Below are 13632 nucleotides of genomic sequence, written 5' to 3'. Positions count from 1 at the left end.
CTTGTGGTTGGGGTCCCAGAAGGACTACCCCTGGGGTTGAATTTCTCTTTTTTTGGGAGGGGGGTAGCGCTATCCCACAGGAGTTTTGTGGGAACCAGCATGGCTATCTTGTACTCCAGCAATAGTCCTACGGAAGCCAGCACAGCCTATGGCTCCCGTGGGAGTGGGTAAACAATTTTTAAAAAGGAATAATATTGGGTGGTGTTCAGTCAGTGGATGTCCACTAATAAGGGCTTGGCCGCCGCAACCCGCAACTGTGCACAACCGAAGACAAATGCACGCAGGGGGTTGGCTGCAGACGTATCCCAAAAAGATATTACTTTATGTTAAAAAACGTAAAAAATTTGCTGAAAATGCTAAAGGTTAAAAGAGAGTTAGATGTAAGTACGATAGTCAGATTTTAACTTATGTTTAAAAAAAACCACTTAGAAATCCACAAAAAAACAAAGGTTAAAATGGTGTTATACGTAGGTCTATTAATAACAAAACTACTATTTTAAAACAAAAAACGCTGAAATTCACCATTTACACATAAGTGACCAATAGAACTTCTACCGCTATGATGCACTGCTTATGACTGCACATATTACATCATTGATGACGTCTGAAATCTACGGTAGTGTAAGTTATACTGATGCCACTTACATATAACTGGTCAATTTCAGTGTTTAAAAAAAAAAAAATTAGGCACTGGTAAGATCTTGTATTCCTTGTCACTGGGAGCTTCTAGTCCTCAGAGGATGTAAGTCAGCGTTCGAGCAGCACTTTGAAACTCCAGAGTACAGTGAAAGACTGAGCTCCAGGCATCTTCCAAGAATTTGTTTCACTTGAGCATTTCCTTCGTGATTAGAGTATTAATGAAATAAACATATTAGTGAGAATCGTGGGAACAGATGTGTTCTGCTCCTTGTTAACAACACTGACTCATGGGAATCTCTAAGATTCTGCGATCTATTATTTGCATCTATAGAAGTTAAACTTTGACCTCAGTACTGGTTTCACATTTTTGTATGGAGTTGCGGCCGTTAAAGCATCTATATGCAGTACAATACAGAAACAAATATTTATCAAAAATTATCAAAGTTTTTTTTTAAATCCGCAAACGTTTAACATGTTATATCTAGTCATGTTCCTCCACGCTCCAAGACCCACAGAATCTAAATGTCTTTTTTTACATGTGCCTTCCATATATAGTAGCCCCACAATCCTAACATTGTCATATATTCACGTAAATTATGTATTACAACATACAAATAAAAATGTGGGCCCATACGATAGAGTACACTTTCGGTTTGGAAATATGAGCATTGCTTTTTCCCTCTATGTAAGTGTGAAAAGAAAATCAATTAAAATTAAGTAAAAATAATTTAATTCATACAGCATGCGTTCTCCAAAAAGGTACAAGTCTATTAATGCATAGGGAAATTTCTGTGCAATTTTATTTGATTCACTAAGTCTGTACTTTAGATAAAATTACAAATTCAATTACTATTCTAGATGCACACCTGTTTAACCTAAATTCATACTTTGAAAAAAATGTAGGGTATTGTTTACATTTGCAAGACTTTCTGTACAACTTGTCCCTAGTTCAGGCAGGTGTAAGTTTAGCACTGCAAATAACACTTCTGAATGAATTTTAAATGTTTGTGAATCCTCCCAAAAGTGGGTGTTAGATTCAGTTCCTCTACATTTCACTGATCACCCCTTACCACATACAACTACTCTTGCAGGAGGCAATAATACATATGGACATAGAGCAAATATAGCAACATTAATGCTACATAAGTTAAACTTCACACTTGCAAAACTAGCTTTTTGAATCCCTATGCAAGGAGAGGTTGCATTATTTGTGTGCAGTTCAGACATAGATATGAAAATAGCTTTGTATGTCTGCCTAAAATGTTGTAGAACAAAGAAGAGAACAAGTAATAATATACGTAGCCAAGAATGAGGAGGCAAAAATGTAAAAGATCAACAAATAGAAGAACAGATAAAATCAAAGAAAAGAATACAAGTATTCACCACTGTGAATATAAAAAAGAATAGTGCAAAACAAGAAAATGAATTAAAAATGTGTTGAGAAATGCCAAAATCGATTCATTGTAATTGCAGGTAGGTAAGTGGCAGAAGAAGGAGTTGTCATGAATATCTGTGCAGTACGCTTGCTAGTATATATGCCCCAGTAGAGGCCAATCCCTTCCCATATGAGGAACTTTTTCAATCATTAATCCAAGTCTCTGGAGATTTGATTGTGGGGGGGGATTTTAATTTGCTAATGCGCCCCAGGATCGATTCCTCATTTACCTAAAAAAAACAGTTAAAACAAAAAACTCTTAAAACTGTACATAGTTATAGTTCAATGCTTGATATTGCTGACCCTTGGCAAACTGCATTTCCTACGAAAATTGCTTACAACTGCTTCTCAGGGAGATTTCACATTTTTTCATGTATTGATTTTTTTCTTATTTCCAGGAATTTTGTCTTTTTACTGCAGAAAAGTCTCCAAAATGGATTTTCAGACCATGCACGGGTGGTTTTAGAGATCATATTGGGTAAAGGCAGTACATTCTTTAAAAGGTGGTCGTTAAACCGACAATATTTTCTAGAGGAAAACTGTGTGTCTTCTAATAAAATACAAATCTCAGAGTTCTTTGAGCGAAACCATGGCTCCACACCATTTCACGTGGTATGGGATTCATTCAAAGCTTTCTTTCGAGGCCTAGTAATAGATAAAGATGCAGAGGATTCAAGGAAAAGGAAGGAAGACCATAGGATACTAGAGCAAAATGTGAAAGGTTCTTTGCATAGATTTCTTTCTAATCCCTCAGCCTTAAATAAACGGCAGTGGAATCAGGTTAAGAGGAACTTGACTGAAATATACTATGCTAAAAGTGATACCCTTTTCCAGCAGGATAGGCAAAAGATCTATGAAGAAAGTAATTACAAAGGGAGATTTTTGACATGGCAGGCTAGGAAACGTGCCGCAAGGAATCAAATATTGGCATTGAGATGCCACACCTCTGGTTCTCGTACTGAGGATTCGAGAGAAATAGGAGTAATAATGGTTCAACATTATAGGAATATATTGGCCATCAATTACCAATGGAAGATTTTCTTCAGGAATATGAATTACCTGGGCTAATGGAGGAGGATTAAGGGCACATGGTGAGTCCTTTTACAAAAGATGAGTTAGTGGAGGTCATTAAAAATCTTCCAGATGGAAAACCTTGCGGCCCGGATGGTCTGCCAGCCGAATTTTTTAAAACGCTTTTAGGTGTAAGTGGGGATTATCTATTACTTATAAATTAAATTTTAGAGGGTGGGCCTATTCCTCTGTCATTTAGAGAAGGAAGTGTAGTCAGCTTTTTAAAAAAAGGTAAAAATAGTGAAGATCCCAACTCATATCGCCCAATTAAACTTTTAAACTCTGACTACAAAATAATAACAAAACTTTTAGCTAATTGTTTTAATGCAATTGCTTCATAGTTAATTCACCATGATCAAAATGATTTTATTGCTGGAAGGCAACTTGCCACGAACACACATTTTGTAGTGGAGGCACTTGACTATTTTGATACCTAGAAGGTACCAGCATTAGTGCTTTTTTTAGACCCCGGAAAGGCATTTGATCTGGTGATCTGGGAATCTTTATTCTGTATCCTAGGGAAATTTGGTATCCCCTCCAAAATTACGGGGCTGGTTGAAATGCCGAGGCCAACATTATTATTAATGCTGTTAAGGCCGGCCAAGTAAAAGTCAAAAGGGGAACCAGACATGGATGTCCGTTATCCCCGGTGCTATTTGCCTTTTTTAGTGAGCCCCTCACGATAGCTATTAGGAATACCATGGATATTTTTCCTCCGCTGCCAACTTTGGATAAAATAAAATTATTTGCTGATGACATCATGCTCATTATAAAGCCAGAGAAGGAAGTGCAGGCAAAGGCCTTCCAGATTTTTTAACGTTACGAGGCATTTGGAGGGTATAAAATGAATTTAAAAAAAAGAAATATTACTTTGTGGCGGTGGGGCATCTAGGGATCTGCACCCCAATATCATCTCATGTTTAAACACAAATCCAAAGAGATATCTAGGGGTTTACTTCTTACCATTGATTTCAGAATTATATGATTTACATTTTGCTCCATTATTACGAAAAGTTCAAGATCTATTTGCCCAATGGTATTCTCTCCCATTTTCTATTCTAGGCAAGGTGGCTTTGATTAAAATGTCAGTGCTTCCACTTTTTAACTTTCTCTTTTCAGCAATTCCATGTGTTTTAGTTAATTCCTTTTTTATGAAATTAGAGTCTATGTTTACATCGTATCTTTGGTGCAAGAAGGTCCCCCTAATCGTACTGAGCACTTTATATGAGGGGCGTGCAGATGGTGGGTTTGTTCTATCTAGTTTGAAGAAATATTACTACGCATACTTTGCACGATATATGTCTCGAAGCAGGAATTATATTCAGGTTTTTTTGTTAATTGTTTTATGAATTTAATCTGTAAAGAAAATCAGATCCACAGCCCACTATCAATTTCTAGATCTCCTAAATTAGTACATTATAAGTGTTTACATTGGTTTTTTCATAAACGCCAGGCTTTCTATAGAAGATACTTTACTTTAGCAATTAATAGTTCAACTCCGATAGCTGGTCTTATTGCCTCTGCAGGAATTAAAGATTTGTCTTCAATCATTCAAAATTGGACTAAGGCAGGGTTACGGAAACTTTTGGATTTCCTGCAGAACGATAGAAGTTAAATATAAGTGAAATGTCTCGACTAATTCCCTGTGATTTTCTTCTCCTGGGGTCATATAATGCTCTTAGGAAGTTTTTCAGTAATCTGGACTTGGCCCAGATTATCAATCAGAAAAGTTTAGTTCATGACTTATACGATACGGTTTTAAAGAAAACCTGGGAATGGGAAAAACGTCTAGCCTCAATCAAGGGGAAAGATTTAGAAGCTAAGACTATAATTAAATGGGAAAAATATGAGGAGTTGGAAATTACTGCAAATGTTTGGTCTACAATTAGTAAATTAAATTTCAGCACGGTCAGAGGGGCTAATTGGCAAAGGATGATATTCTTCAGTAAGTGGCCACTGTATAGAACTCCTAGCTTTATAGCTAATGCCTATCCAAACCAATTGGGGCAGTGTTTTTGGTGCCACAATCACCCTTCTGCCAATTGGAGGCATAAATATTACAGTGCCCACTGATCCAGAAATTTTGGATCAACATTTTTGATTATTTAGCAACATAATGCATATTAATAAGTGGGCCCAACGCTCTGTTGATAGTGCTTGGTTATGATCTAGACCTCAGCCTACCAGATAAAATGATTAAACTCTTATATATCGGAATGGCTGTCGCCAGAGGGGAACAGCGTTTACAACGCAACTTTTACAACGCAGTACCTTTACCACGCAACTTTTACAACGCAAGTTGTTGCAACGACTTGCGCTGGGGGGCGCTCTAGGATAGGGAATAGTTAATTTACTATCCAAAACCTTCCCTACTATCCACGGGGACTGGAGTTGGAATAGTAAATTAAACTATTCACTATCCAGCACCCCCCAACGCAAGTCGTTGTAACGACTTGCGTTGTGAAAGTTGCGTGGTAAAGGCATGCATTGTAAAAGCATGCGTGGTAATGACATACATCCGTCACCAGATCACTTCTACTTCAAAAATGGCGATCGGATTTAATACCATCAAAATATGAATGGGTCCGGAAAAAGGCACAGGTTAAAAGAAGTGAACAAGTGTATGTCTTGCGAACAGGTGGGCTGAAGAAGTTTGATAAGATTTGGCTACGTTTTTTAATGGTAATGCTTAATCTGCAGAATTGGTATTGGAGTTTTCATCGGCAGTATCCTGACTTTTATCATTTTTAGGGAAAAAAGTAGTAGCACTATATTTTGTTTAGAATAGCTTTTGCGATCTTAGTAAACTATAGGATCAAGTTATATTTTTTATATACGGTTTTACATGGTTCATATTTTAGGAATGTAAGAACTAAGGATCTGTTTAAATTGATAGTAATATGTGGCAATAGACTTTGTTTTAAGACAATATGTGTCTAATCTCGTGGGATCTAAAATGCAGTTTTTGATCTATCAGCTTGTTGAATTCCTGATTAGGTGTTTTATGTTAAATTATATGTCCTGCTAATCTGATGTTATTGATGAATGTTGATGAAGGAATATTAAGATGCTAATTTATGTAATATATGAATTTCAATAATAAAAAAAATAACATCTGTGCAGAGAATACACAACTACTCCCTCTGACCTGCATGCAGCCTGCTGTAATAAGCCAGCTCATTGGGCAGACATTTTTCCTATTAATTTTATTTGTGAACAAATTGTGGTTTCCTTCCGAGATCATAATAAGAAGTACCATCGTGAAAGATCTGTTTCAGAGCATGGAGATTTCAAGGCTTACTCACATATTATACATACATGATTTCCATTAATATTATCCATAGATTTGAGAATAATTCCATTGATGATTCATATACAATGTTGGTTTTGTCTGACAAGTGCAGCTTTCGGGAAGAAAGCCCCTGAGCTCTAGCTGTGGGGAAACATTCGGACTTTCTCCAGGAGTGTTGTATAAAAACCCACGGTAGAAATGTTATCTAGACAGAGAAGGGAAGATAGCGGTGGTTGTTGTTTTCCTTAAAAGCTGCTCACCAGCTGAGGTCCCACTGCGTTCAATACCCAGCATGAACGCAGTCACAGCGTGTCTGGCACGCGAAAGAGGACGCCAAGATGGTGGGGGAGGCCTATATACCCCTCCCCCGTCCTCGTGTCCAGGAAGTGATGCTCACCTAGCGTGCCGCGACAAGGCTGGGGGACTCCTCCCTAAGTCCCTGCCCCTAAGAGGGTGTGGGGTGCCCAGATGGTACTAGAGTCCTGCCCTCTTCAGTGGCCCCCTGCGGGGGCCTCGGACAGCCGCATGAATGTTTGAGAGGCGAGTCTGAGAAGGGTAGGGAGGTGAGACCTAGGAAAGGGAAGAGTAGGAAATACAACGTAAGCAGCCACAAAGAAAGCCCGGAGGTTATAAGACTTACGAAAAAACTGTTATACATGAAAGCTTAATTAAATTTAAAAATTTAATTTTTTCCTCTTATCATTCCTGTCCTCCGCTGACTCTAGTTTATAATTGTTAAATCTATAATTGCTGATATCATATCTGAGTTGCATTATTCCATCTGGGTTTTTCATAACACAGTTTTTCCGTAAAGAAATGTGTGTAGCTCTCTGTCAAACAATTCTACGATAACCTTGCAACGCTCATCAGACTACATGGCTCTATAAACGTCAACATATTGTAGCAGGGAAAATGAAAAAAAAGTCATAACCTGTATGATGTATTTCAGTTCTACTTACTTTAAATAAGTATACAGAGATTTTTCAGTAGCACATTTCAAACGCTAGTTTCTCCGTTGTACTCTCCGGATGAAGATAATTTCTTATCCGTGCTGTGCTCAAGATACCAGAACGGCCTGTGTTGTGGCTGACACCAAACAGTGCATCATTTCCCCCCCAAAAAGTAGAATTTTCAGAGTATTTCTTATGGGACTATTGACGGTACTTTCGTATGTCGTAGTTGTAGAATAATGAAAATAGGCTTGCTTCAGCATCCTACACTTCCTGTCTCCTCACGTCACTCTTGCAAGTGCGTTAACCCTGCTTTCTCTGTTTTTCACTGCTTCCCATGTTTCTTTTCCTCCTTATTTGTTCATTTTCTTCTCTCACTGTCTCAAAGTCTCATGATAAAATAAATAAATCCCGGTTCCCAAAAATGGGTGCCTGTGTCTACCACCTACAACCTCAGACACAAATAAAGCACTGACATCACAGAAGTCCAACTTTTTCAAGCAGGGTCGGATCCATACCATGGTTTCAGAAGTACCACTGACTGCCAAAACTTCCCTTTTTAGAATAAATGAGGTAAATCCTGTAAAAGGGGGATTTTTTCAAAATTTGAAATGGATCCAGAATTTATTAACCTACGTTAGACAACCCCACTAACCAGAGTAACTTGGTGTGGAAAATATCCAATATCTCCCTTCTCGTCTACATCTTTTCTGACATTTTGCGGCTCATTCGATTTTCTTTATGCGTTTGCCACATTATATGAGTTTGATTCTGTAGCCAATGTCTGGATTCCCAGCCAAGGGAACACATTAGTTTTCTGTTCTGTGTATTGATTTGATACAATGCAAGTTTTATTCAATGCTACCTCTTTGCTAATAGATGTTTGATGTTGTTTTGTTGTCTGAAGCCCCCTTGTGGACCATAGGCTGTACAAAAGGGTGAGTTTAGCTGCTGCTAGTCAGTATAATCTCTTTATTTATTATATACATAAGTTGCTTGGTGCCTGCTTGCATGGGGCTGCGGCCCATGGACGCCCACGAGAATCATCTTCCTGAATGACGGCGACAGTGAAACATAACTAACATTTATTTTAATTTTTTTTTACAAATACTAACCCTACTGTTCCTCAATAAGGGACAGCAGAGTGCAGTAGTTGGAAATAATGCATGTTAGATAGCGACATCCAAGGCTACAGATGCCGCCACTGGGCATGCTCTGAAAGTGGTGGAAGGAACTGTCTTGGCCTATAAAAACACAGCTTTGCTCCGGAAGCTCTTTGTAACTTGAATGGGTCGGTTCTGATAGCATCAGCTCAGGTTCCTTTGCATTAGTGGACATCACACAGTTTCTCGCTACTTCAGTACAAACTAATTCAAATGTACATCAAATCGTGCTTGAAGACTAAGCATTAGTCAGAATAGATCTATTTTATGGTTTAGTGTAAATCTGTCAGCAGTTATAAAAACATTTAAAATTAAATGCTAGCTCAGCAAATCCAAGACTAATTTACTGACACTTTGTTCAAGCTAGCGTTTGGATACCATTTTGAGGTAAAAATCGTATTTTATTGGTTGTATACCTCGCAGTGTTACCTCATACATGACCTTTGAATCTGCTTAAATTTGATTGGCAGAAAGTCTGCGGCACTCTCAGGGCCTTCTACTGAGTCTGTGATCCGCAAAAGGGATATGAGCCCACTCCAAATCGTTGGCAAATCCCGTAGTTTCTCAAAAAAATACACCACAAAGTGGTTGTAAGGTCTAAGGAGATGCAAATATAGGACTGCAGTTGTCTACATGCCTTGGTTTTCTAAAAGTGCTGTTTAGAACACCATTATAGGGATTACAATCATTTGTAGTCTACAACATTTTTCCCCCACGAGTGTGATCACAACCATGATTTGTTACTAACAGCCTGATTCATGTACGGGCCGTTTTGCGTGGCCCTAATAGCGAATCATAGCGACTCGCTATTGAGGACACGCAAAACGGTATTCCTGTAGGAATTGCTAAATAAATAGCGATTCCTACATGTTCTCTATTTGCGAGTAGAAATTTCCTACTCGCAAAAAAAGGAATAACTCCCCATTCATTCCTATGGGCCAAAAGGCCCATAGGAATGAATGGGGAGTGTCCCTTATTTGCGAGTAGCAATTTACTACTCGCAAATAAGATAGCGATTTTAAGGGTGCCAGGGGTGTCCAAAGGACACCCTGTAGCACCCCTTAAATGCAAATTGAAACAGGTGTTGCGCACTCACATGTCCAAAGGACATGTGTGTGTGCAACATGCAACTTAGAAAAATGCTTTTAAAAGCATTTTCTACGTTTTTGCTATTTACCGAGAGGTCTGACCTCTCGGTAAATAGCGGCCCAAATTTGCAAAATCGCAATTTTTGAAAGTGTCATGAATAGCATTTAAGGAATCTCTAATAGAGATTCCTTAAATGCTAATCCTCGCATATTAGCTAATTCTTCATTAGCGATTTTTGCATTTGGGATTGTGAATCCCAAATGCCAAAATTGCACTCGCAAAAGGCAAGATTCTGAGAATCTTGCCCTTTGCGAGTGCAATTTAGCTTCATGAATCAGGCTGTGTATGATTTGCAAACCTAAAAAAGTAAATCAAATCATATGGTTGAATATTCTAATAGTCTTATACTGCAGTGGACTGTAATTAAGAGTTATGTTTGCACCTGTAATAAGTAAGGACTGTAATTGAGTAACACAAGTAGAGAAATAGTAGAATCAGGTGCAGGAACACAGGCAAATATTGGCATCAGTAAGACAAGGGGCTGCCCATTCTACCTGATTGCTATTATGCTCTGTGCAAGACTACAGCCAACTAGTCAACAAAAAACTGATGAAACCATGACAAGCTAAATGAAGGCAAAACAGTAAAACCGCATAAAAATACAATGAGTAGAAGCACAGTAATCAAGACAATCAGTTACCTTTGCATAAGAAACGATTCGAATTTTTAGGTCAAAATGCTCCTAGATAAAGACTGTGAGGGTGTGTAATTTAGGATGGCGTATAAGTGCGCCAAAAAGGGATAAATTCCAGACTTCCCATTCAAGAGTAAGGCTTTGAGGGAACCTATGCATGCTACAGCGCCAAAGACCCTGGGAATGATACCATCATACCTTGCATGGTGTATGCACTTCTAGAAAAGCTTGCTGAGAGGAATCGTCATTAGATACATTTGCTTATGCAATCTGAATGTTTGCTCGATTTTCTATGCTCAAGAGGGGATAACCTTGAATGTGCAAGAAATGCCACTGCAATGTGATATGATAAATTGTGGACGGTTTGTAAATGCATGAAAAGTCTACCTTTCAGGGTGTTCTGCTGAAGGCCTACTGCAAAGTGTGGATGGAGTACTGACTTGAACTCAATGCGTAGAAGTCTTGGCGACTTCGTTCTGCATCTGTTGGGCTTTGCTTTCCATCTGTTGGGCTTTGCTTTCCATGAGTGTGAGCTCATAAACTACAGGGAAAGGTGCTGCAAGAGAGAAGCAGTTGGTTGAAACAACACACTGTTTATATACCTCCCACCTCATCAGGTGCAGAACTGAATCAATTAGCTTCCAAGCGAACCGAGAACAATCATAACATAAATAGAGGTTTTACTGCAAGAAGAAAAAAAAGAGCCATGATAATAGTTATGGTGAACCTACAAAAGAATCCAAATCAAAGTCCATGTTAGTTACTGACCCTTCAACATGTGTGCACCATTATACAAAATTATGATTTTGTCAAAGTATTACAAAAATGTAGAACAATTGACATGTATAACCTGAAATTAATACATATGTATGTAATGCCTGTAGTCATGAGAGAGACTTCCATTTTGCAAAAAAGATTCCATTTTTGTCAAGGATTCCGTACAAAATTCTTTTCACAAGTATTTGAGTAATTAGTCACTCACAGGTATTAAATCACAATGACTCATCATTTTGGTGTCCTGCCTATAGTTGTAGCTCCATGGTGGAAATTAAGACGAAAGCCAAGAATTTGGTGCCACTTTGGATGCCAATATTTAGGGTAAGATCCCGAATGAAGCAACAGTTAAATCAATTTACAAAAAATCATGTTAAGTTGTTAAAGACAATTCTACCCTTTTTCCCAGCAATTACCATACTTCTCCCTGATGGCGCTCATCAATGCACAATTTACATAGGAAAAGGTGTAAACTGGGATGCAGGTATTTTAAAATAAAAAGTCTGTTCAACTACAAACTCAGTTGGGCTTGTAATTGGTAGGTTGTGCCTGTCTGACTTCGTTGCTCCTCTCCTTCCTTGTATTGTATCATATTACCATTTTTGATAGCATTATCCGCATTCTTTAGAAGACCTAAGGTGCTTTCCGAATACTCAAGTAAGTGACCCCTCCACTTGCTAGGCAGGAGGGCAGAGCGTTGTTTCTTTGGGATCATCTATGTGGGAACATTATTGGTGTGTTTCTTATGTCTCAGAGGTGTGCTGCCAACTGTTTACAGCAAACGTGTATTTGTGCTAAAGCGTGACGTGTAGCATGTTGGAGGGATGAGATTGATTTTGCATATAGCTGCCATTATTGCCTTGTTCAATTGACAACTTTAGTCTAATCGGTATGTTAATATGAAGAAAGAATGGTGGATCCTCCTAGGATCGTCAGGAGAGCACGCCAAGCATAACCGTACATCCCTGAGTAAGGGGTTCACCCAGAAGCAGACATGGTGCAACTCGGGGATCCACACAGGTAGTGTGTTTAAGGGGTCCACTCAGAAGCAGGGATTGCACAACTCAAGTACAGTCAGAACCTCTACAGTAGTAGATCTGTGTGCAACTTTATGTAATTTATTCCACTCCTGATGCAGAACCATGTGTACGCTCATGTGCTTGGTGTTAAGTGTTAACTGTCCTGGTTCCCAAATATGTGCACGAGATAACTCAGCACTACTATCTGGAGTAAAAGCTAAGTTCAATGGAAGTTGATTAGCTAAGAGTCAGTCAACCAGGTATTTGAATATGGGGACTAACTATTGCCTTGCTCTCTCCAAGGACTTAGAACATGAGACAGTCTCAAACTTTTATGCTATTCAAACAATATTTAGAATATAACTTCCTTTAAGATGAATGAATGTGTACAAGGGAATGATTATAATTTAATTTGTACCAAGGCAAACCTATTTTTTATGTGCTTACATAGAGTGACAACTGCTGAGCACTACTTGATTTTTACAGTGTGCGATTTATAACTGCAATTAACAGTCAAATCAATCTTTATTCAGATTATACCGATAATCCATAAAAGCAATAAAACATCAACATCATAGTCATAAACAAATAACTAGATAAAACACTTTGTAAATTGCATCAGACATTACATCACTGGCATGATTTAGAACACTTGGAATCAAAGGATAACCTGTCTAAAGTGCAAGTGCTCACAAAAGATAAAATCAAAAAAATACACAAATATACAAAATAAAATAAAATCCATTCTGCCGAGGTGTCACTTGTGCAAACAGATGCAAAGGCTAGCAATCCAAATCGTATTTTACACTTCCTCATGGCGTAGTTTTTCGAAATGAGTGATTGATTTCAGTCTCCTGTTTGCGGACTTAATGTAGGTCAAGATTGCACAGCAAGTATAAGTATCATTCAAATGACATACATATGTAACAGCCTCTTGGAAATGGATGAGTCTCTTTGATAAGAATAATGGACGCTGATGGGGGCTGTGAAGTTAATATTATCGTCAATTTCCTGCAATAAGGTGTTCGCATATAGCAACCATGGGATTTTGTCAAAGTGTTCGATCCCTAATTATGTCTCTGGTAAACTTGGTACCCATCTTACTCCAGATACTATGCCATTTGGTCTCTGTGCTGAAATGGATGTAATCTTCTAAGTGAAGTACATCCAATTCTTTAAGGGTAATATAGGTTGGGGTCGAACATGGGACTGCCAAAATCCTATATAGAAAGAGTTCTCCTGAATCTGCAAAGTAGTACTGTTAGTCAGCTCTGCCAAGTGCCATGCATCAGGCGTTAGACTAACGCATTTCAGTGGGGTGAACCGCATCACCGCACTGAAATGCAAAGTCACACATTATAGTGCCTCAGCTGTGAAGCTGGGAGCGCTGCTATAATTATAAAGCACCATACAAGCTGCAGTGGCAGCACGCAGTGTGCACTGCTGCCGGCAGGCTTGGGGACTCTTTGGCTCAGCTATAACTCAGTTCAACTGTACAGAGAGTGG

General features: G+C 38.6%; 1 protein-coding gene across 1 annotated transcript in view; it reads left to right on the top strand.

The window, feature by feature from the left end:
- CAMTA1 (calmodulin binding transcription activator 1) overlaps positions 1 to 13632 on the top strand; it is a 3172802-nt gene that overhangs the window by 3127194 nt on the left and 31976 nt on the right. The window contains exon 22 of the mRNA XM_078642975.1: positions 8295 to 8325. Within this exon, the coding sequence (XP_078499101.1) occupies positions 8295 to 8325 (31 nt within the window). The remainder of the gene's footprint in view (positions 1 to 8294; positions 8326 to 13632) is intronic.

The sequence above is a fragment of the Lissotriton helveticus genome, chromosome 5_1 (assembly GCF_964261635.1).
Source record: "Lissotriton helveticus chromosome 5_1, aLisHel1.1, whole genome shotgun sequence".
NCBI classification, from domain to species: Eukaryota; Metazoa; Chordata; class Amphibia; order Caudata; family Salamandridae; genus Lissotriton; species Lissotriton helveticus.
The sequence above is the reverse complement of the archived record's forward strand: the minus strand, read 5'-3'. Positions and strand labels throughout refer to the sequence as shown.